At 37.4% G+C, this 26,253-nt stretch overlaps 1 protein-coding gene across 1 annotated transcript in view; it reads left to right on the forward strand.

Annotated features, from left to right (window-relative positions):
* Positions 1-426: 426 nt before the first annotated feature.
* The window catches only part of DOK6 (docking protein 6), a 255,253-nt gene continuing 229,426 nt past the window's right edge, over positions 427-26,253 (forward strand). The window contains exon 1 of the mRNA XM_074146578.1: positions 427-492. Within this exon, the coding sequence (XP_074002679.1) occupies positions 427-492 (66 nt within the window). The remainder of the gene's footprint in view (positions 493-26,253) is intronic.

Below are 26,253 nucleotides of genomic sequence, written 5' to 3' on the forward strand. Positions count from 1 at the left end.
GGCGGGCAGGGCCGGCACCGGAGGCGGGTTCCGCGGCCGCGGCGCCGGGGGCGGTGTCCCCGCTCCGCTCCGCCCGCCGCCCCGCCCGCCTCCCCGCCCGTAGGCGCGGGCAGCCGCGGAGCCGCCGCCGGGCGGAGCGGTGCGGGGTCGGCGGCCAGGGCGGCGGCGGCGGCGCTGGGGAAGCGAAGGGGCTGGCGGAAAAGCGGGGCGGCGCGGAGCGCGGCGTCCGCGGGAGGAGCGCGGCGCGGGCGGAGCGAAGCGCGGCGCCTGCCGCTGCCTGGATGCCAGAGGCGCCTCGGGAGCCGGCGGCCGGCGGCACCCGGGAGGGCCCGGGGGAAGAGGAGGAGGAGGAGGAGGAGGAGGCGGCGGCAGCGGCGGGGGAGGAGGAGGACGCCTCCGAGAGCGAGGAAGCAGGCATCGCTGGCCATGGCTTCCAACTTTAACGATATAGTCAAGCAGGGCTATGTGAAAATCCGCAGCAGGAAGCTGGGGGTGAGTGAGCTCTCCCTTCGCCGGCCCTGACCGGGGTCGGGGCGAGGCGCTGGTGGCCGCCTCGCTGGCCGGGGTGGGGGCGGCGGTGCCCCGGGCCGGGGCCGGCAGTGCGGGGCGCGGCGACCTGCTGCTGCCGCTGCCGCCGCTGCTTGGACTTTGCTCCCTTCTCCGTAGGGGTCGGCGGGGATGAGCTGCCATTGCACGGCGGAGGGGTGGATTTTCCCCTCTCCCGCTCCGGGAAGACGCCGCTTGTCCCTGCCTTTTCAGCGAGCGTCTTCCCCGGTCACTGTCCGCGGGAATCTTCTCCCCGTCCCTCCGTCCTCCCCGAGTCCCACAACCCAGGCCGGGGCAGACACCCCTCTTCGGCGGCCCTCGCCTTGCTGCCTCCGGCAGGGGCTTGGGCGGGGGGAAGAAGGCGCAGGCAGGGTCTGTGAAAACTTTGTGCACGGACTCTCCCTCCCTGCCGTTTTGGGAAAGGGAGGTCTTCAGGGCAAGTTCTGAAAACATTGGAGGCTGGCACCAGAGCAGCTCGCTAATAACTGGGAAAAGCTGGGGGGAGGGGGCAACGACAACACACTGGTGCTGGAGGGCATGGGAGGCTGGGGAAGGGGAGCCTTCAGTGGGCCGAGGGGCAGGCAGGGAGGGAAGAGGGTGACAGCCGCGTGGAGCGAAAGGCTGATGCAGGGTCTGACTGTGATCAAAACTAGGAGTGGCCTCTTAGCTGAGGGTGGCTGGCCTCAGGACCCACCGGGATGCTCAGCACGGCCAAAGATAAGACTGTGTTACCGGGTTGGCCATGGGCGCTTTCCCTGGTGGGGTACAGCAAGCCTTGAAAAGGCAGTGAAGGTAAAGCAGAGTCCGTGCAGGGACCAGGATTTCCTGAACTTCAGATGGTCCTGGGACTCATCAGTTTGAGCTTTCTGCTACCCTTTGTGTGTGTGAGAACAAGAAAGCTCCGGGGAGGTGGAAGCTCCGAGGCCTCCGTTGGCTTGCACAGCTACGATGATGCCAATAATCCCAAAAGACCAGGGTCCCTGTGGTCTTGAGACTAAACCTGGCTGGGGCTGGGAGGAGGGCTGGGGTTCTTCTTTGCATTCACCCTTGGGTTTTTTTCTCTGTGTGTACAGAAAAGTGCAGGGTCCCTACCTGCTCTCACCTCCAGGAGGGTGGGCTGCCTCTCCCTGCTTCCCCTGAAGCCTAACAGAGCAGGGACCATGTGAAATCTGCCCTCCTCCAAGTCATGCTCTGTGAGCTTATCACCGTGCTAATATTTATCTCCTCCTCCTTCTCCCTTCCCTCCAGATGCTGTGCTTTGCTTGGAGACACAGTGTGCAGGATGGTGGGAGACTAATCATAAATTGACCTTTGGAGCCTTGGCAGGGCTGGGCTGTTAATTCCGAAAGAGAACAGAAGAGTTTGGTCCGAATCTTTAATAGCGCCAACTCCACATGTTTGAGCGATGGTGTAAATCCAAAGAGAATGGATGCTCTTATTATTGCAATGCCAGAGTCACTCCATGCATCAGTCAAGCATTAGTCTATCTGAAGAATCAATTTCTAAGCCCTAGTTTGTTTCTGGAAGTCCTCTGCTTAACCTTTGCTCATCACTTTTTCCCCAGCTCAGCAGTGTTATTAGATCTCACACAAAGCAGTGAGATGATGGTATCACATCACCTTGATGTTGGTAGTTGGAAGCAGAGTTAATCTATTTGATTTGCAAGTCTGCATTTGAAGGTACCTGAGAGTCCTTTAAGTGTGAAATTATGTATACGCATATCTCTATATGTGCGAGTAGTTTTATATACCTATGTGCATAGTGTATATGCAAAAAATGTAGAGTTCATATTACAGTAATCTTGGAAGATACTTGCTGACTTGTGAAAATGAAATTATAAGGACAGTGATATTGCATTGCAGCGTATCTTAAGTAGCTTGAATATTTTGTTTTGGAGACAATCTGTTTTTTTGGGAGAGGGCATGTAACTGCTTTTTTTTTTGGAGTGGGTATTATTCATTGTCAGAATGATTATCATACTTCTACATGAAGCAGAAGTGAAACAGTTCATACAGTGTCTATGGAGGATTTTCTCCTGCTGAAGAGGTGTGTGGGGGTGACAATTCAGACTACACAGCCTCAGGCAGGTGGTAGTATAAGCTTAAATATGACATGGGGATACACATCTGAATAAATCTATTAAGTACAATGTAAAATGGATTATATTTTATAGAAAATAGCATCAAAATTCAAATGAGTATGATGGTTGAAAGGTATGAATATGTGTGTATATATCCATAGCTAATTGGATTCTTGTGACTGAATTTCTGAATTAATGCAATTTTTATTCACCCAGTGAAACATTAAAGGTTTGTATTTTTTTCCCTTATGTCTATCTCCAAGTCCAAACCTTAATGAGTTACACTAGAGCTGTCATAATGGAGGTGAATACATCAGTTTTCAGGGATATAAATGTCTGTTAACAAATGAGCCTCCACAAAATATTGAAAGGAGGGACGAGACCTATGTGTTCTGGAAACTAAGGCTAAGATAATTTTGAAAAATGTAAATAGAATTATATCTCTTGACGGTTATGTTTCATTCGTATACATTGGAAGTTACTGATTTTTTTTTTTTTTTGGGTCATAGTAGTCTACATTCTTTGAATGCTTCAATGTCTCCTGAAAAGTAGATTGATTAGAACTTGGAGAGCTGAGGTGACTAATACCAATTTTAGTGCTAGACTTGGGCAATAAAACCAATTCTAACCTTTAGGCTGGTAGCCAACTCATTACGGAAATTCTTCCAGTGCAGCTTTTATTCTGTCTTGTTTTGTGACTGAGGGAGCCCTGGCTGGGAATCAAATAGAAGATAGTTGAATAGAATGCAATCCGTGAAGTTTCAAGTAAAACTGAATGGCATAATACCATAGAGCAAAATCAGATAGCGTATTTCATTTTATAAAAAAACCTCAGCAACAACCTTTGACTTGGGGTGGACTTTTTGGTAGAAATTAGTTTTCCAATAATTTTGTTTTCAAAAACTCAAGTGGTAAGTCGTCTTCTGATTGCCTCCTTTTATTGATTTTGTACTTTGTAAAATAGAAGCTCTATGATTTATTTTTTTCATTATTTTTACAAGGTATAACATATTTACCTCTGACTTACTATGATTATACCTTGCTTTATGTACTTGTTACCCTGGCTACCTACTCCCCATATATCTGCAGGTTCATAGTATGCATGAGTGCTGTCTCCAGTCACGGAGGATGGACAAGCGTCCATCCTGAACCATGCAATCGGGATTTGGAGCTATTTTGCCATAAATAAGTGATTCTGTTCAGAAAGGTTATCTGAAGTCAAAGACAAGGCCTAAGTCTTGATGGAAATACATGGCAAGAAGTACTGTGAGAATTTGCCCTTACGTTTTGTTTAGTGATACCTGATCATCAAGACTTTTTGCCTTCTTTTCACCATAATCCCCAAGTGCTTGTCTGCCATTGGATTTACATCGTAATGGAATTCTGTATATTTTCTTACAGTCCAGTATTTTCAAGTAGATCCCGTTGTTCTGATATCTTTGTGTTGTTAAAGATATCAGGGTTGGATAAAGATGCAGGGTTGGATACTGAGTTTGCCAAAATGAGGAGCTTTACAAGCCTCTGTGTTGTTGTTGGGAGTCTGACATCTGCCTCCATTGGGAATATCGTGCTTTCTGCCATGGAGGCGTTGGGCCACAAAGAAACATCCGGCCAGTTAGACCACTTAGGCTGAGCTTTATATAAAACATTTCTATAGTGCTTTGAAATTTTAAATATATGTTCAAGCCTATGAAAAACACTGACATGTATACACGACACCTTCATTGAGGTATCACAAGTATCTTTGAAACTTAGAAAATGTAGTCAGTGAGGATAACTGTAATTAAAGCATCTTTTTAAAATCTGTTTCCCTGCAGCCTAAATATGCCTTTCTTCTCAGTGCTCTGGCATTCCTGCGCTGTTTGATATTTTGCTTTTTTCTAATACTACATAAAGGAAATACCTCATTCTTGCAGCCATTACATTTGACCTGTGTGACCCTCCTTTGAAATAAATTTGATTGTAATGTGGTGTGCTGTTCAGATCAGAATAGGTCATTTGTGTAGCGTGGAACAGGACTGTGCTGCCTTTGTTCTTTTGGAATCTTTCATACTTGTGTCGCATTAAAATTCATATGACACAATTTTATTCTGTGCTGGCTGTGCTTATAGGCTGAAACTTTCTTGTAGCAGATTGGAATCCCTTTGTTGCTTCCTAGTAAACTAAGCTGCAAGGATTTCATGCCTTGTTGAAGTGCTGTTTCTTAGAAGAAAGACAATTTGATGTCACATTAGGAAGTCTAATTAAAAATGAGCATTGTGTCACTTTGATAGTCTTGTTTTGACCCATATCAACCTTCGAAGTCATAATCTTTTTTGTTTGTTTGCTTTTTTTTTTTTTTTTTTTTGGCACGTCTTGGCCACAGAACAGAAGAATCCTGTATAATGGAAATTTTCACTCAGTTGGTGAATAAATACTGATTTTTATGCGTTTCTACGTACTGAATAGAATTATTTCCTGAGTGGTTCAGCTTATACTTTAATACTGCTATCCAAAGAGAAAATTGTACCTGCCAGTCAGTCTTGATTGAGTAATAAATAACAGGTTGCTGTTAGTTAACAAAACGAAAAGTTTTACCATATAAAACCCCCTATTTTTGACCATACTTTTAGATCATTACAGATACCTTTTCTGGAAATGAACATAGTGTTTCTCCTGCTGTTAACACTGTCTTCAATCAATCAGCACTAACAATGCTGTGAATTCAAACAGGTTATATATAATATATTAATATAATTATATATTATATATATATAATTATATATAATATAACCGAAGAAAATAATGCAGCCTGGAATGGATATCCTTTCCATAGATTATTTTATGTTATTATTTATGGCAAATCTGCTCAGCCTGTTTGAAAGTACTGAGATTGCCATTTATAACTGCATCCTGAAAGATGACCTTAACTATGAATTACATCTCAGAGCATGAAAATAATTCAAATGAAACTTTAAAAACTGAATTCCTACTTATAATGATTTTTAATAAAGCTCCAGAGTGACAGGATTTAGACGCCAGATTCCTTCCGTGTAAAGGAGGTCCTTTTTCACACTAGTGCGAGGCAACCTGAGATATATATTAATTAAGAATTAAAAGTATTTCACTGTAATCCATTAAAGAAGATAGTCACATTTGCTGCTTAATCAAAGTATCATTTAAAATACCAATAATTACTGCTTTCAGTACTTTTTCTTGCTACAGTTACATGAATGTATTTGCAGTATTAAATGGAAAATATATGGATTTCCAATTTGGTCATTATGGAAATAACAATAATTTTGAGCTTTTGACCATTTCTTATTGATTAAGCGTATTGTGCAGGAAATGGAAAGAAATATCTTGCAGTCATTATAAACAAGGACAAAAAGTCCAACAACTTTTTTATGCTAATGTTTGCATTTAAAGAAATTTGTGAGTCAGGCTTGTAATAAGCACTTCAGAGTTGCTGTGTTTCCCAGTTGCTTTTCTTGATGTGCTTTTCTACTTCGTAGTTCTCAAGAGGTCTGATAGCCAAAGGTCGATTAATTTTGTAATGGATGACATTTATTGAAAGGGACGAATAGTTTCTTTTTTTCAGATACCGTATCAATTCCATGTTATCAATGGATAATAGATGCTGCTATTTTCACTCTTGTGTGTAATATCATTAGCCTCGGTGAGACTATATTTTAGCTGTATGACGACTACACAAAGAAGTGTGTGTAGACTTGATCTGTTTCACTTGCATATTGTGAGATGGTAAAATTTCATTGAGAGTTTATTTATATCTCCTGTGATGTGATGGCCTTTTGGTTTTTCATTTAGGAGTCTGTCATTTTTGTCCTACAATGGACATTAAAGACCAGATGAAAAGACCCTAAAGTCAATTTAAAGGAGCCCATTAACTTTGGTGGCTTTGGTTAAGAGTCCAGGTGGTATCATTAACAGCATGCATAGAACATGAATTTCCTTCTTGTAAAATGCCCTTCAAATCCTACTCAAAGGAGTTGTCCTTTCTCGAATCGGTAATTATGGAAGGAACATTCTCTATGAATCCTTGAAATATACAACGAATTATTCATGTCATTCCAGTAGTGAGTTTTCTTCCTAGTTTTTTAGAAATAATCTTGCCTTGAATCATTCATTCAGATTTTTGCAAGCAGTGCAAAATGCTTCATTGCGGTTGCCTGGCAACAACATATTCAGGCAACAGCATATGTGAATCAGTTGTTAGTTATACATTTATATATATGACTATGTATAAAGAATACATTTTAGAGAGGTACTAATGAGAAATTTCTAGAAAAGCACACTGTGAAATGCTCTTTTGGTTTTTTTATGACTTTTTTTAGAAAGGAGTTTGGGTCTACATTACCCTGGAAAGTTTGTCCTTTATTTTAGCTTGTGTAAAAGATCTGCTAGTTGAACAGCTTTTCACAAATGTCATGATATAGTTAATATACTTGTATGCAGTCATAGCAAGTAATATAAAATATTCTTTTTGTTGAAGATGAAAAATACTTGAATATGTATGGATGCTGATTTATATCCCTCACTGTTCTTTAATAATGTATTATTGAACCAAAATGTGGGTACTTCACTGTATACTGCAGCTATTCAAATGTTATATTTAAAATAATAAATATAAATGTTGTGCTGTATTTTATGTTTTTAATCTCTTCAACTTGCAGTGCAGCTCTAAAGGTATCAATCACACAATCAAAAAGGTATACTGGTCTAGGATTGTAATTAACTATCATTTTGTTGAAAACTGTTTTCCAGTTAAAACATGCAGCTCAACTCTAAAAACTATGAAATTTCTTTAGTAAGGTCAACAAAGATAAAAATGGAAATCTTTCAATCTTGTGGAGAAAGTTTGTATACAGTAGGACAAAATTGCAGACTTATAAAGAGGAGTTGAGGGAGAGCAGTGTTTGCTCTAACTGTATCTTAACACTTTTGTGTTTCATAAATGCTTTAGGTTTTTTGGTGGTTTTTTACTATTCATAATACATACCCAGGCACCATGTCTGAGAAGAAAATTTGCATGACAGTTTAGTGCAGCTAGCAAACCACTAGAACTGAGAACCTGGTACAAGTCAAGAGATTTCAAAATAGTGAGATTTTTCAACTGGTTTGAGAATCAGATCCAGGTGTACTCTTTCTGACCGGGACAGGCAGAACCTTTTTCAGAAAACTGTGAAGAGTTTTGATGATGAATGTTAATATTGAATTCTAGTTAGAAATTAAGGGGTAGAGGGTGGGGGAATGCAGTCTGTAAGGTACTGGTGAAATATACTTCCTTTCTGTGAACTTCACCACAAAATAATTTTGCAGCTTTTTAACAATTGTGATGTGTGAAACGTATCATGGCCATCATACTGAGAGGTTATAAGACCATGCAACTGGAGCTTCAGAGGAATTACTTTTCACTTCAGATGCACGTAAATTAGGAAGATAATTAATGAAAGTGTGTACATCTTTTAAAAGATTGATCTTATTTCCCTCTGTTATTCAGCTGCCAAGCTGGCCCTCATCATCTCCAGCTTATCTGGGCTGAACTTTGGAAAGGTTGTATTCATTAACGTGTCAGTAAGGAATTAGAAACACATGGCATTGACTAGATCCGAAAAAAGGTTACACGCTATCTGCCTACCAGAGGAAAGGCTCTTTAGCATGTTTAACCTACCTGCAAAAAGAATTAATAGCAAAGTTTGATATTAAAAGTTTTCCACTGCTGTAGAACCAATAAGAGCCATTTTTGAGCAGGAAGCTCATGATGCTTCTAACACTTTCTGTTCTCTGTCCGTGGGGTATTTTTTTTAGACACTGTTGCTCCCACGTTTTCTGCCCTCAGAGTGAATTGGTATATTCTCTTTTCACACACAAACATTATTTTTTTTTTCCTGCAAAGAGAAAGGAATATGTGAAGTCATACAAAATAATAATTAAAAGGGTTTTCTGAAGGAGCAGTCATAATTATTGTTTTGTACAGTGCCTGGAAAGAGGAGACCACATTTGTGGTTGTCCTTTCAGCATTATTATGATAAAAGCAATTACAATAAATATAAGTTATATTTAGGTATTGTTCTTATTTATCTGACTATTTGTAGAGAATGTAGTCTTTGATAAAGTATTTACCTGATGGAGTAAATGTGTTATCTAGCTCAAATGTGATGAATGTGAAAAAATAAAATATATGAGGCTTAACTAAGGATGGAGATAACTTCCTTTTTAACTGAAAGTTGATATACTAAATTATTAATCGCTAGATTACTATGATGATAATAAGGTACTTAAAAATGAAATTGTTTTGCTGATGAAAGTAATTTTTGTTGATGCAGTTAGAATAGTAGTACTTTCCCTGAATGGTAATTACTTTTCTTCTTGAAACTACTTTTCTGTGAATACCTCAGCAGGATGTAGAGTTTCCATACAAGAACAGAGAGAGAACAAGGAATTTTTGGCGCAACAAGAGCAAGTTATAGCTGTTCAGTGCATGATCCTTTCAGTTGCTAAACATGTTCAGATCTCTCTCTCTGGCTCCTGTGGCAGGTTCTCAGCTTCTCATATGATAGCATTCTTAATGAAAGTCATTTTATGTGTTGATTATGAAAGGCCAAATACTACGTTAGTTATATTGTCTACTCATATATTAGTGATACTTTAAGTTGCACGGTGTTTACCTACTGTCTGAGAGAGATTGAGACTCTTCACCTGGGATGGCTTAAGTTTCGTATCTGGGAATAAATTTCTTAATTTCTGAGTACCAAAGAGGTATTTGATGCTTGGTATTATTGTTCTCAAAGTTACAGTTTTTTGAACTCCACCCATGTATACTGTTACTGATAATCCTAAAAATACTGGGACTTACAGAGATACAAATACACAAAGAAAGAATTTTTGTGAGTGAGGAGAAATATATGCTGCTTTTTGCCTTTCAGGAGAAAAACTTGTATGTGTGTATATATTTATATGTATCTATATAAAAGAATAACAACATCCTAACAACAAAGCTAGAAGTTTAACTTTCCATAGTTGTAGCAAGAAGGGTAGTAAAAGAAAAGATATTTTACTGATTTTTTTTTTTTTTTTTTTAGTCCTTGTATCTTAAACTACAGTAAGTTTTTTCTGGAGCTTTTTGAACTTTTGATGAAATAACCTCTTTCTATAAGACAGAAATCTTTGTGCTTACATGTTGGACTGTATATGAGAAGACTTAAATTTTAGTCTTTTTCAGAGATGTAATTTGTGATCTTGAGCACTTTGATTCATTCCAGCCTTATTCTCAATTATACTAAGCCCACTGTACACTACATAAATTAAATTTAAAGCTGCATTAAGGCCCCTTATACTGCCAGCATAGTGAAGAATGCTGTTAGCGTAAATGGGAAACAGGCTTTCTAAGCTTAAGTTTTCTGTCTATAAAATGAGTATAATCTCTTTTCTTCCACTACTTCTTTATTTTGTCAGCTCCAACTATAAACACTTGAAAAATTCTTATTTTACATATGTAGGTTGGCTAGCACTGATCATGGTCAAAACTGTTATTAGATGCTACCACTGTACAGGAAACATTGGAATAATTCCGAATTTATTTTTAATACTTCGAATCAGAGAACCATGGAATGGTTGAGGTTGGAAGGGACTTCTGGAGGTCATCTGGTCCAACACTCCTGCTCAGGCAGGGTGACTCCGTATTTTACTGTTGTTTGAAGACTAATATTTTTGGTTTGAAAATGTATTTCATTGAATTCTGTGAAGTATCTCTTTTCACAGTCAAGATTTTTTCAGGTATCCGAGTTATTTTAATTTTTTGTATGTAATGACAGTAAATCTTTTGCTCTGCCCTGCCACGATCTTACTGATAGAAATGATTGCTCATCAATTTTCATCTTAGAAACAGGTGTCACTTATAGAAAGGCGAGAAGTCTGAAGCTGATAACTTTGATAGGCCTTGTGCCTCTTTTGCCTTATTTGAGAGAGACTTGTAGCACAAAATCTAAAGTCTCGAGTGGTTTCACTTTTAAAAGTAGATATTGAAAATGTTAAAGGTACATCTTAAGTCACAGAACAATTCTGAAAGCTGAGTATGGTCCATGAGAAAATTTCATAAATGCTACGGTTACTGGTCTGCAATTGTGGATGTAAATGTCTGGCCCCAGACATGCAGAAATTAGCTTTGTCAAATGCATGTCACACAATAAAACAATCTTATTTTAAGGGGGAGGAAGGGTTAGAAATGTTACTGCATCATCTTTTTCCTTTTCTAATGCAGCGTATCACTGGTCAAATTTTGAGAAGATGTCGGAGTTTTCTCATCTCCAAATTTTATAAAAGGCATATTCTCCCAAAAAACAATTTGGAAAACTCTTACCCCGTAGGCTTATATGAAGCTTTCTGCTAAGGACTGCTAATACCTAGCCTTAAGTTGTGCATTTAATCCACTGATATCTTGGAGCTCAACACAGGGAGCGTGTATTTGCCTGGTACCATAGAGGAAGATCTGTGAGACTTTGTGCAGGTTGCAGGATGAATCATTTGAGTGCGCTTGCAGAGTCTAGAGGTGACAACATACGTTGTCTCTTGAGGAAATCTACCTGCGCAGTATGTGCAATAAAAAAGTAAGTACAGAAGAGTTTATTGAAAAGGAACGTATGAGGTAAAAAAAAAGCAGTTAATCAAATTATGGTTTGTTCAGAATAGTAATGCTAGCTTGAGCACTTCCAGAAAAGGCATTTTAACAGTCAGTATTGTCAGGGTGATGGTTTGCCTTTAATAAAAAAAAAAAAACAACAACCAAAAACAAACCAAACACCTTTATCTGCAGCCTTTTGAAATCACTGAAAGGTTTTTATTCTCTTCAGTAGATCATAGCTCAAAGCAAAAATTTGAAAGGATACTGGGTAGCCTTTTCTAATACGATGCGTATTTGGTTGGATATACTCTTAAGCTTATGCAGTGTCAAGACATTTGAGTAGTAATGTCTTTAATGAAACTCAGTTCCTTCATCGTGTTACATTTTTCCAATTTTTGAATAATCCTGAGGTTTAGTTGGGTTTTTTTTTCTAATAATGAAAATTCTAATGTAGACTCATCCAAAAAAAAGAATAGAAAAGGGAAATATTAAAAATAGGCAAATATCCTACTTTTTGCAGTAAATATGAACATGTAGATGAACTAGATCAGCTGTTTCTGGTGTATGTAATCATTCCTTTCATTAGATCGTACTATTCTGTGCAGGTACATTTTTTTATTGCTTCTGGCAAGTCATAAGATCAAACATTTTTGCAAGAAAGGCTGTACAACAGGCAAAAAGTTCCTAAGCAGTAAATCTACATTTGCATGTAAATCTTAGCTGGTGTGAACTAGTGAAAGTGAGATGTACAAAAAGCCGAGTAACAAATTCTAAGATCTATCTTCACCTATTGGAACAGAATGTCTGACAACAATTATTCCCGATAATGGCGTGAGGTGTATCAAATGTTTAAATATTAAAAATATAGCAGAAGGAATAAGGAGCAAAAGAAGGGAAGCAGACTGTTCTTTTGTGATGTCACTGTGTGAAAAACAGGAATTCAATTATTTCTATGGTCCCAGAGTTCTTAGTAAAGCAGAAGACTGCAGTTATTTTAAAGGTGGAGTAGATATGTTAATGCAAAGGCTCTATTTCTAGAATGTAAGCCAGTGCACGATACAGGAGTTGCCCGAGGCCCAGTGGCCAAACACGATATTGCTGGGTGACTACCGAAGCTTCAGGTTATTTTGAAGAATTACGTCTGAATGCCTGTATAGGAACGTTAGAGATGATTGTTTCCAAACACTTCCTATAATTTGGGATGAAGACAATACTTACAAATTGTGAAAGGGAGGTGTAAGTAATGATAACAGCTTAGCAGCCAGTGGAGAACACTGGTTGAACCATCAGAGTGAGGTGTCTGAAGTGCTTCAAAAACTGAAGCCGCGCAATGAGACACAGGGAGGAGTCTGTGGAGAAGCCATGGAATAGAGGTAGATGAGATTTATGGGGAATGAGGAGAAAATTTATACTGGTGGGCCTCATGCTGTACTTATTTGAGGATAAATGTTACTCTTAACAGCTTTTATACGATAATATACCTACAGTGTTTAGATGTATTGCTTTGGGACTTCTTGAACTGAGGGAGAAAATAGAAAAGTAAATGTGTATATTTTATGGACTTTAAAATGTTTTTGACATGATTTCAACACATTATTTTGACATGATCGTATCATAATGCAGTTTATGTCCTAAGAGAACCCAGAGGTTAAATACATTTCAAGATGTTTTTGGAGGTGTATTTTCCAGAACTCTTGATGTCAGAAAATAATTTTTGCCAGTGATCTCTTTATTTTTATTTTTTTTTTTCCTCCTCTGCTTCTCTATAATGTGATTCTGTGGCTTATGGTCATTTCTCCTAAGGAGAAATATTCTAGGTGAATTTCTTCTCCACTGCAATCTTGCAATCTGAACAAAAATTAGTTTAATGCTGTTATGAGGTGATGCCTCTTGTTCAATTCTTTAGAATCCTTTTCTTTTTTTTTTCCCATCTCTGTCTTACCTGAAATATTTCCTAGACCAGCCTGTAGATAAATAGTTGATCTTCTGATAGCAAAATTAACACTTTTCCCTTCTGTAATCTGGGAACTACTAGAAAGAGTACATACCTGTTCTCATTTAAGCAAACAGATACGATACACTTCCTAATATACCTAGATTGATTTACTTGTATTAATTATAAAGGGTTCAGCTAATGGGCCAAATATCTACTTGTCAGTAGAAAAGGATATGAAGAAATACAGTCTGCTTCGGTTATATGAGGCTTTTTGGTCAAAGAAAATGTAAAAAGTTGTAAATGATATTGATTTTTGTTGACCTGAGCTAACCCATGGCAGTGCCACAGCTGTGCTCTTGCTGATATCCATGGGTGAGTTGAATGCTCAATAGATGAACTAAGTTAAACCAGGGGACTGAAATGGGGAATGCTACTTGCTACCCTTTGAAGTCAACTTTAGATACGTATAAAGCAAAGCCTAGCTGCCTGTGTAGCTCTTAGGATGGTCATGACTGGAATAGTGGAAATAGAGGAAGCACAACTAGCAATACATAATTACCAAGAGATTTTTATTTTTTAATCATCACTAGTGTTTGTTCATTAAGTTAGGTTTGCAGTGAATTTATATACAAATACAGAGGAAGGACCTCCACTGAAGAGGTCCAAATCTGCTCTTGTTTGTGCAAATATCTCTGAAAGCATATGTGTTTGCTGATATTACATACCCGCCACAGGGCTCACCATAGCAGTGAAAATTTTGATCGAGTTTTATTCAATCTTTTGTTGCAGGAGTTTTGTAAAGTAAAATTCAATCAGTCCCAGAAAATGCTATTAAAAACTAAGCTGAATAGAGCAGTTCCACGTTTTCAAAATTCTGATATTGAAAAGATATTTTGAAATATCTTTTTCTAGGTAGATCAGTAATTTTAGGAGTGCATCCCATGTAAGTAGGTTTTGTTCAGATTTCATGTTTCAGCTTTTCTTTGGAATCAGGAGGGTTAAAAAACTTAATTTCTGAAACCAAAAATTGAAATGCTTGTAGAATATTTTGTCCTCAGGACCAGATGCCTTAGGCATAGGCCTTTAATCCCTGTGCCCTAGTTACAGCAATTAAGGTTCATGAAATATAAATTTTGTTACATGTGCATCTTGGTTTCTCCTTTTTTCTTCTGTTTCAAAATCAGCCTGAAATATTAATGATCATATTAAATGCACTCTGTTATGTGAATTGCTGTTAATATTGCATTCTACTTATCCTGACAGATGCAGTGAATGACATTTTCTAACATTTAGACTTAAATGTGTATTCTCTTGCTGAAGGAAATCTGACTTTCATAATATGGTTTCTTGTAGGCCTGCCTCTTTATCTGCATTTAAATTAAAAAGGTGCTGAAGATATGCAGCACTTTGGAAGACCACAGCTTATAATTGTTCATGATTTCTAGTGCTGCAGTGCAAATTAATCATTGTCAAACTGTGCTGGGGAGCATAGAAATGCCTAACAACGTCATGGTCCCTGCCTGAAAGAGCTTACACTCTTAACATCTGAAATGTTAAAGCCATCCTTCAAAGTCTCGTGTTATTTTTTTCACTGAAAGGTGTCTCTCCATCTAAATTTATCATCTGTTTCTGCCTATCATGTCTATGCAAATGATTTCTAAAGCTTGATTGTAACAGCTCCCTTCTCCCCTCAACTGATGAAGAAGCAGTCACCAATGTGAATAAAGTCCCCATCAAAGCACTTGTATTACACAGTTTTCTTGGAATCAGGGAAGGCACTGATGGAGGTGGAAAAGCGGTTTGGTTTAGATGATTCAAAGCTGAAACCAATCAAAGAAGTGCTGCTTATGCAGCAACAGGTATAGCAATGCTTAGGTTGCACTTCACTTATAGAGATAGTAGTCACTTTGGTAGAGATGTGAAAGCTGCCGAATGAAAAATTCATAGCCTGCTGGGGGGTTGGTTTTGTTTTTTAAGGCAGAGGCGTATGTCACTGTAAAACAGCTATGTCTACTTTAATGTGGCCAGAAAAGAGGCACTTAACCGTACTACAGCGAAAAGAATGAGTTAGTAAACCCGGCACACAATCTGTCTCTGCTGTAGCTCTTGGCACACAACAGCTCTAATTGGTGGAAGCTATTGAGGCCTTAATTGCTGATTTTGCAGTACTGCCATGTTTACTGATAAGGTTTAATGCAAGCTAAAATTTGTTAACTAGAGAGAAACAGTTACACTTGCGCAGAGAGTGTGAGGACAAACAGCACCAAACAGCACCGTAGCACCAAATGACAACGAAGTATTTCAGCACGTGGCATCATTAAATTTCCCCTTTCAGGCTAACAAAAATGTCTTTCTTTGAGAAGAAGAGCAGGAAAAACATTTCTGAGTTATACATTATGCAGCTAGTATTGAAATAAGCCAATAGGTGAAGTAATAGCTGGATGTTCACCTCAATAATGTACTCTTAAATATAATTTTTTTGCCTCCTGGAGGAGGACAGATGCAACTATTAGATTTACGTTGCATCAGGAGGTCTGGGATTAAATTGAGTATATAAAAAAAGAAACACCAGTTGTGGCCGTCAGCTGAAGACTAGCTACACCAGTAGATGATGTAGTAGTAGTATCTTCCTATTATTAAAAAATAGCTTGAATAGCAAAATTTATTCACTAAACTGTCATTTCCTTCAGGTTTCTGAACATCCCAACAGCTTCACTGTCTGCCAAGTGAGTGAAGGGCCACTGCATTTAAATTTTAAGAAGTTTAGTTCTTGAACTGAGAGATCCTCACATTTATTTTTAATGCAGTGTTATTACAGTGTAATACAGTAGCTTTTTAAGCTCCTAACCTGCTGTTTCATTTCTGAACTATAAGTTAAAATCATTATTTGTATTTGAGTTTACATAATAGTAATAAAAATACCAAGTAATGTTATTATATGGTTGTTTATGTCCCAAAAGCTAAAAGGAAAAATAAATGGAAATGTGTTTTGTACTTAAACATATCACTCTGGAAGTGCCAGTTTTCTGTTTCCTAGCATGTTTTTCAGGTACTGGATGCATAGCTTAGAGCAGAGGAACATGTAAGATATTAGCTGAGTGAAAAGCAGATGCTACTGTCAACTCCAGATGAGTTTTTGTTTTTATGTTTGAAAAATACATGACTATGTATTCAGAGAGATTTTGTGCTTGCAGATGATTAAGATCTGTATCATTTTGTTACTGAACATACTGTATTTTGAGTATATTCTGTAAGCCATTTATGTCATCTCACACAGTTCATAAGGGTCTATGACAGTGTTAAAATATTGTAAGTTTTGTTACGTGGTGTTTTAATAGATATATAACAAGACAGCTTTTTTAAATACAGACAAGTGGCAAGTTTTCAGTTTCTTCAGGGCTTTGCATCCTCTGTAGTAATCCATAACGCTGGGTGGTTCTAGCCTTGAAAGGCTGAGAAAGAGCAAAACAAGCCTTTCATCATCAAGGTCATCATTAAACAAAACTTATCTAGATACATGAGAGATGCACTCCAAGTCTATCTACTAATGCTCTGTTACCCACAGACAGGGCAAAATATACCTAAATCCTGTTGATTTTATTAAAATTGGAACAGCAAGGTATTTCCAAGAAGAATTACAGAAAATGAGAAATACTTTGCAGTGTGAAAAATCTATGGTCTCTTTAACTCTCTAGCTGCATGCATCATGATGGGGTTTAAAAAAAAAAAAGAAAAAAAGGGAAAGTGAAATGTTCCTTACTTTCCTTCCTGTTGCCAAGAAACAGTTACCAAAATGTATCTATGTGCTCTCTTAATATAAGAAAGGGTGTTCAAGTCCTAGTGACAGCAAAATCATGAACTCTTACTCTGCCTTTTTCTTTTACTTTACTGAAGTGTGAAACAAAAAATATGAAACAATAAGTTTTTAATCAGATAAACAAACTAGGTAACACTGTTGTAGAAATATTGACTTGGTATTTCCTAGCCATTTAATGGATGTGTGTGTTCACAATGTTGCATTCCTAGTTCTATGTTTCATATTCTATCAGTAATTTTAAAATCACATCTTTTTGCATGAACTGTATGAAGTGAATCACGTGTGATGACTCTACTGTATAGTGCTTTACATCTAAGGGTCATGTAAATTTGTTTTATCTCCTATTTCAGTTCTTTTCTTTTGAGAACTTCATCCCTGTAACATTTTAAATAGTAATAATGAGTTAAAATATGGAGAACAAGGTTTTAGAAACACAAAGTAGTATTTGTTTGTATCTTCCCATAAGGTATATTAGCTTACAGCAATAGTCCACCACCACACCACCCCCCCCAAAAAAAATCAATATTTTGTGTTACTAGCAAATCAAACTTCTGAAATATGCAATATTTATGTTAACATTCATTAAAAAATGTGCAATAATGCACATTATTAATTGCTCATTATTATTTTGCCTTCTTAAGAGAGCTCTTCTTTGTCAAAATCAAAACATTAATTTTACAAGAGACAGAAAATTCTTATTAAAAGTTTGAAGCACCAGTCAGAAAGTACTCAATGGACTAGACCAGGCTATCTCCTCTTTTACCTGAAGCCTTGTGATGTTGTAAACTAATAAAAGTTACTTAGCTGCAAGACCTAGTTTTTCTAAATTAATGAGTCTGAAGATTTAAAAGAACTAAGGTATTAGTCTAAAATTCAGTCCATTGTTATGCTTCAGCTGTCCAGAACTTTTATTCGGCTTACGAGGAGTTAACAAATTTCAAACTGAAAATTACCTTTTTCAGTAATGATACACTCTTTTAATATTTGCTTTTTGCCTAATCTGAAATCAATGATGAAAGAAATAATTCACTATTATTCCTTTCTTCTCTTTAATCAGTAGATGGCTCTACCAAGCCACTAACATCTTCTGGTCATGGTGACTGCATTTGATTGAGGGCAGTTGAGTGATTTGAGTAGGTAGTTAAGATGTTTGCAGATGAAGGAGGCTCTCTTCGCTCCTTTTTTTTTTTGTTTGTTTTATTTTATTCTCTTTTCCATATAAATTAGGGAAAAAAGGGATAACATCAAATGTAGATACTGAGGTACTAATTGCATTTAAGTGTTGCACTCATGATTGATGAAGTCATCATTGTTCTCAGTCAGCTTGACTCACTTATTTTGAATATGCTCACAGCAAGATATCTTGGACCAAAAAGAAGAATTTCCTGCTTTAAAAGGAGTAAGTTAAACAGTATAATCTTGAATATAATAATAATAATAAAAAAAAAAGATTTAGGGAAAGAAAAATATTCTCCTGCCTCTGTTGCAGTTGGTTCCTCAATTCTTTTCAAAAATTTTCCTTTGAGTGCTTGTCAAGTGTATTCTCCATTATTTGTTGCTGACATTTATTAAAGGTGAACAGAATTGGTGATAAATTATATTCATTTCTATCATAGGAAAAAAAATAGCTAAAATGAAGAAACAATTTGTCTCTGTAGTTTCATTTTCCTCTTACAACTCTTTGATGCATCATAAATGCAGTGAACACGGCTATTGACTTGATTCACTCTCTTTCACAATACGTCGTTGCTGCTCTGGAGAGAGATTTGAGACAGCGCTGGACAAGCAGAAAAGAGACATGAAACAGAAGTAAACAGTTTCAGAATAAGAAAATAAAGAAGACTAGAAACAGTCAATTTAGTATATGGCAAACATTTTCTAAGTGAGAAATAAAGGAATATAACTTCTGTAGCTTAAACTGGAGGTCATAGTTTCTAGCTTTGCTATGCTTGTTATAATAGGAGTTTCAACCCGCAGTACTCACTAGTCTTGTGTGGGAGGGGTATTACTGCAGGACAAAAGGTCCTATCTGATTTCTTATTGTGAGGCTGTTTAATTGCACATTAATATAATGCCATGTACAAATGTGGTACTAGATGAACTGCACACACATGTTGCAATGTAATGCTTTAAATTTTAAATCTTTGGCTAGATCTGCCTTTTAAATTTACTTTCTTGCAGCTGCAGTGGTTAATAATGTATTATTGCTGTGACTGGAAAAAAATGAACTGTGAAATTTCAGGCACTTGACTGGTCACTTTTAAAAACATAGCCAAATGCATGATGTCAGTTCTTGTTTTCGAAGAAGATAAAGCAATTCTGGGATCATCCAGTTCAGTGATGCTAATCATATGTGGCCAGGATAGATATAAAAGGGAAAGAGTAGGGAAGATAGGTTCATGTTTTAGTTTCGGGTTTTGCTTGGCCCTTTACTACCTACACTAAGGCAATTCAACAGCCATCTGTGATGAATAATAGAAAATGAGCAACTACATTTTGTGTTTCACTCTCTCAAATTCTCTGAACCTTTTTCTGTCTTACGCATCTGCTGCCAGTGCTGTTGAGTCAGCAGTTTATTTCAATTCAAGTAATCAAAACTCTCAAAAACTACTGTGCTTTTGTTTGCCCCCCAAAAGCAGCTTCTGTCAATATAATATCCTTTTATTTTACCTCTGTTCTTCACCCTTTTCTCTGGTGGAAGTCTACCCTTGTGTCTGCAAGGGTTTAATTTCTGTCCAAGGTCACAGGACTCTGGACTTACCTAGCCTTACTGGCAGCTGGGAAAATTACATTTGGCAGCAAGACCATTTTCCTTGGAGCTCAATGAATGCCAGCACACTGTTCAAGCTTTGCTCTTGGCTAATACCTTCTCTACTGGAGATCTGGAAAACTGTAGCCAATTAAGATCTTGCTTCTTTTGGTTTCATCTCCGCAAATGGCCATGATACTGGCTCATTGTCAGTGTTGTAAACTCTCTTTTCCCTAGGAGAAGAACAAGTTGAGGGAATACACAAATAGTAATGAATATTGCTTAGGACAGCTTTTATTCATTAAGCTATTATTATTAAGTAAATCAAACCATTATTATTAATAGCAGATACTAATTCACACAACATGTTTACTTATTTGCTCTCACAGTTTACTTATGTGCCTGCTTATAGTTTATATAGTTATATAGGAGGAGTGGTGGGAAGCCAATGTGGCTGTCTACCCAGTAGCAGAGGGCTGTGCTGGCATGCCAGGGGCTTCTACGGAGGTGTTGAGGAAGAACTTCAGGTGGCCCTTTTGGTCATCAGGTCTGCAAATGATGCTGTAGTCTTTGCATGTGCCAGTCACTGCCTTCTTGGATGGGATCAGAGTTGTACAGCCTGTTCTTGATGTTTGTATGTGCCCATGGCCTTGTCCTTGCAACTGGCGGCTGGTGTTGCGAGTATATCAGCTCTTGCAATCTCAACAGGAAACTTGGTCTCCAGAGCTTATCTGTCCTTGGGGAACTTTCACACACTAATGTCTCATCCACATTAGAGTTCAAATGCGTTTCCTCTCTTTGGCCAATTTTCTGATAAGTAGTTTCTCCATTGAAATATATACAGGCCTTGATAGCACCGAGGAAATTGCATCGGTTGATTTGCAGCTATGTGACTCTTGTCTCCAACACTGATGAGAGTAATCTTTTTCAAGCTCTATGTTCTTATTTCACTTCCACTTTTCTGCTTGCCCTTTTAGGAATAATCATCAGTATTAAATTAAAAGTGAATAAGGATCTTCCAGCAAAGGGGACTGATGCTAAGCTAAGTGCAGAGTGAGAAGACAACCTATGAAGAGTAAAAGAATGCCAAGGTCTTTATAAATAAATGCAGAAACACATGATAAGACTAAAATTCTTATTTATTTATGGAATTCAGAATCAGCAACTGTTCACTGAATACCTCACTTTGTGTCCTCTCTTGAAGTTAAACTGGCTACTCAGCAAAATTCACTATATATTTCGTAATATTTTTGACTGTGTGTTTATGCAATGATGCTACACTGATCAGAAAGCAAGCAGGAGGTTAATTGAATACAACTCTAAAAGCCCAGACTGTGTAAGTTTTGAGAAGCTTTATAAGTGCAGACTTACTGAAAACATATACTGTTTTGCACGCGAGTTTAAACACTGTGTAAGTCTGTCTTCGTAGTTCTCACTTTTAAATTAGTTTGCTAGACAGATTTAATGATATCTTACTTTAAGGTGTATTAGCTGAATATTTTTCCTTACTGATAACAGTTCTTGGAAGGGTGGTTGCCTAACTGAACGTGCATTTACCATTGTGAATGTAAGAGCACTTTTATCCTTTTACTATAAAGTCTGTGGCTTTTCATACCTGAATGAAATGCTGATTTATCAAATGAATAGAATTTATTTTGTAACTGAAGTTGAAATACTTGTAGTAAGTGAAGGACAATGTTTGACATTGAGGATAACTCAATGTTGTAATTGAGTTAAACAAAAATAATACTTTCTTGTTGCAAACGTAAACAAAAGAAGAAGTGCCTGTGTGAATAATGGAGTCTGACTAGAAAGAGTCATACCTTATGTTTCAGGTAAAATATTTTTGCCTAAACTGTCAAGTTACTTACTACAATAGCTGTGCATCTAGGTCAGGAGAGAGATGAGAGAGGAGTGGGAAGATTTCATTTCACCAAAATTATTTTAGACAAATCGTCAAATGCAATTTAATTGATGGGAAAAATTCTCTAAGATGTGTCTCTGCAACTCTGCTTAGGAGGCCATGCGTAGGCCAGGCCACATAGTGAGGACTTCACCTATCTAAAGCATTTCTGAGTTGTCAGTCACTGCAATAACTAAGTGTCATACTGATTTGAAATTATTGTAGTATGTACTATGACAGAAGCTTCCTCCATGCATATTTTTGCAGTTTTTCTCAAGATTTCTGCAGAGAAATCACCTCTGGAATGACAGAATGTATTGGTAGTGTAGTCTCAGATCCCCCAAAAAAAAGGAAGATCCTGATTTCAGTTTGAGGGATTTATCTTACGTAAGAATCATTTAGGCTGATGCAGTATTTCAGAATGACCACAGTGACTGGGCATTGTAGTACGATGGTCGCGTTCGTTTAGTGAAGGTTGGATGCCTGAAGTGGTTTAGTCGTATAGGATTTTCCTTCCTTGTGCCATTCCGTCTTTAATCTTCCTATTAGAAATGCGAATATGTGTGGTTATATTCTCACAGAAAACTAAACCTAAGAACTTACTAAATAACACTGTGAGAAACTGAATTATGTGGGTTTAAGACTGACTAAAGTATGTTAATTTGTGCCGTGCCCTTGTACACTTGAATTCAATGTTTTCTCTCTTTTACTTCAGGATTATTGAGTCCTCAAGCATTTCCTGGCTTTTAGATAACACAGCTTCACCATTTTATGTCTGAAAGGCCTTTGAACAATCTCTTTGCAGTAATGGCATGCCACACTCTTACATTATCAATGCTTTTAATTCTTAGAAGACTTAAAGTCCTCCTGAAATCTGTGTATACTATATGCACGTTTTTGTGGGTATTTTCCTTGAAGCTTATGAATTATGCAGGACACTTTGATGTTCAGTTCTAGTTTCATATACTAATTCACTATCCTTTTCATATCAACACGTTAGTCAAACATATGCTGAAATGAAAGGAGAGCTGGGCTGCCTTGAGTATATATGTATCTGAGCACATGGGTAGCAAAGCACTGAGAGAAATGTGTCTTTCATTTTATATATGACCTAATACGAGGTTGACTCTCCATGTAGAATTTTTCCAGACCACAGTTAGTGGTCCTGCAGAAACCGTACAGGAAGGCATAGAGGTTGTTCTTCCTGTACAGTGGATTTTGTGGCCATAGGGCTGGCACAAAAAATAAGATTGCATGGGATAACTGAAAGTCTTCCTGGTTTGAGGGTGGTTGGCCATCCCTTCTTTTCAACTCCAGATAGGCATTTAAAGGTCTTACGGTAGAGGCATTGAAAGACCACTTGCACGAACTGTTACGCTAGAAAATGTTTTACATAGTGGTTAGTTGTGTTATCTGTAACTGGTGTGGCTCAGTGACAAGTCATGCAGTAAATAACCTATTTGTGTGTCTATATGTTGAAAGCTTTGTCTGAGCACTAAGTGGGTCATCCAAGGAGAATGGCAGCCAGATGGGATGTGTGCTGCTGTCCTTTGTGTGGTGTTTCAGCAGTCCAGGAGAGAAAAGATCAGTTCTTGGGAAGCATTTGTGTGTTTGTTAATACGCTGTCACTGTCATAAAGTTGTTGTGTGCATCTTTTTGTATTCCTGTATACCTGTGATAAGTGATGCCCATTATCCTCATGGCACCATGCTGTGAACTGGGCAGGGAGATCTGTGCTGAGGGTGCCACTGGATGCGGAATGTAAAGATGTGTTTAGCTGCCAGGCATCACTTCTAAGCATGCACAATATGTCGTCTGTTTTGAATAACCAGCAATCCTCTACACTGCTTTCAATGAGGGTGGGTAAGCCTGGGCTTGCAATGCTTTTAAGACTTAATGTTCTTTTGGGTTAAACCTGATGTTTTTCAAGAGAATCTAACCCAAATCTTAAAAATCTATAGGCTATGTTTGGACAGAATCTTTTAACACCTGTATTTCTGTAAAATGCACAGCTGTATGAAACAAGTCTTCAAGTGTTACAACACTTTTCCTCCCCCCACTTCCATAAAAAAATAGCCCTGCCATTTCTTTTGATCTTTTAGAGAAACCAATTTGTGTAATATAAATTGGTTTCATTTTGTGATGTTTTGTTTCCATTCAATAACAAGATTAAAATAATTTAGCACCTATTTTTAGCTTGGTTTGCATTCATAGGGCTGCTTTAATCAACCTGACTTTAGAAAGGCTCCATTATGTTAAGCTTATCCCTAGCTGCAGATGCAATAATTCTGGATTAGTGTCATCAAGGTGTGCTTTGAAGGTGGGAGGGTAGGCCTAACATTGATAGCAACCATATTAATAGCTGAACTTGTGAGTTTTCTTAATAAAAATGGGAGTAATTTTCATTTGGTGATTCATTCACATGAGACTGACCCTTTTTTTAACATGGGTAGATTGCCCTGAGAAGAGTAAGGATGCTGACAGAAGAACAGGAATAAAACTGGCACTTTACACTAGAAATTCAATTTAATCTAATACTATTTAATATGAAATTATTTGTCTTAATACTAATACAACAATATGTAATTTTAAAGGTAGCCTTTTCACAATAGTGATGTAAAACTTCCATGGCAAGTCTGAGTTACTTCGTCAGTTTTTTCTTCATTTTATCCTGACTTCTCAATGATTCTTTAACCAATTTCCCACTTTCGTCACCAGAAGTATGTATTATTTCAACTCCATTTTCCTCATTAATTAATCCAGGAATTACCCTAAAGCCCATGTTGTGCATTTTATGCCTCGCTCATGATGACTAAAATCACCAGAGTTCATCTTCGTATTTCATTTTTCATCAGTAAAATACAGACGATGTTAGCTAAATAAGTCAGAACATGCATTTTCTCTTTAACAAGACTAGGACTAGTGAGCCAGCAGTAGTAACAGTGTGAACCCTTCTGTTAAAAATTGGGGGCTTTGAGTGCTTGGCTCACTTAAAACCTCACTAGATCTTTAAGTAGAGGTGTAAATTTGCATGCCTAAACTTAAATGCATAGAATTCAGTCAATAAACATACTAAAAGGGCAATCTCAATTCCTTTTAATGAACAGATGTATGTGCTAATTAGTAATATATGTTCATTGTTTTTTTAATTGTGAAAATAAATTCTTTCATTCACGACTTCCAAAGCTTCTGATCCACCAGTCACATTTGGGAATGTATATCTTCTCCGACTAGTCTATAGAGCTATCGTATCTACAAATCTTTTTCCATAACTCTTCGTAGTGACAAAAAATGCAATTAAAATTTATCCTCCTGGGGAGAAAAATCTGTTTAGGGGATTATGCCACTTGTGTCATAGTTAGATGAAGTATGTTAGCCCTGTTTAATGGTTTATACTAGTCATGATTAAGATGATACAATTTCAGGTGCACTAAATACTCAGTATTTAGATATTTTCACATTATAAATGTCTTCTTCCCTTTAGAAAATATAATCTAGGTTCTTAACAAAACTTAGGTCTTACAATTAGACTTTTCTTTAGTATGTACAAATCCAGTGATGTACATAATGGTAAAAGTGTTGATTTACAGCATTATGACTAATTAATGCATAGTTTAATAGTATTTGTTATTTTAGATATAAGCGTAAAGCAGAACTCCAGTTTTAAACTCCTGGAGTTTAGTAATTTCTCATAATTTGCATTTTTTTCTTTTAGACAGTAGATATGTTATTCAATAAAACAATTTTTTCTATATCATTTGCATCATAGTTGGAGTGTAGCTGAGGAGCAGTAGCAGATATTGTATGTTTGAGGAAGGCAAAGAGAATATAAAAAGATGATATCTGATGGCAACAAAATATTTAATAATAATATTGATGAAAAGTTTCAAATGTGAGTTCATAATAGGCCACAAAGTTCACAATTGAAATATTATGCTTATGTTAAGGATTTTTCTCCTTAATGTTTAGGAGCTAGGCTGAATAAACTGCAATACACTGATTGTAAAAAGGGAAAATGTGATATACCTAAGGGCAGAGAACATTGGTATTAATTTTGTTATGAAAAGTTATTTGTAAAATCAGAAAAACATTTTTCTGACATTTTGCCTGGGAATGTTTAGTCTGTGCTTCAGTTTCTGCTGAGTTCTTTACAGCCAGGTTGTAACGTCACTTTTGCATTTGTCTGTTAGTGTAGCAACACATTGTGGGATATTTAACCAGAGTCCTCTTTTTGTTATTGTTCCACGTCTTTCAAGGTAGCATAAACGTGGCAATTCTCTGGTTTGGGGAAAAACAAACAAACAAACACAATACAAAAATAAGATTTTTAGGACATAATGAGATAAAAAGTAAATTATTTTTACAGAAATATCTGATGTTGATTTTTCTCTTTACAATTAACTGCAACATATCAGAGAAAGTAAAAACGCTAGGAATGAAAACATCTGTTTAACATCTAAGCACACATTTCAGACAACTCCATCATTTTCAATAACATGACACAAATATAATTACCTTATTTGTGATCTTTGTATTAGTGGAAGGAGCTTCAGTCATACTTTTTTGTTCTACTCTTAACTATAAGGATCCATCTTACACTGT

Source organism: Numenius arquata, chromosome 4 (genome assembly GCF_964106895.1).
Source record: "Numenius arquata chromosome 4, bNumArq3.hap1.1, whole genome shotgun sequence".
Classification (NCBI taxonomy): Eukaryota; Metazoa; Chordata; class Aves; order Charadriiformes; family Scolopacidae; genus Numenius; species Numenius arquata.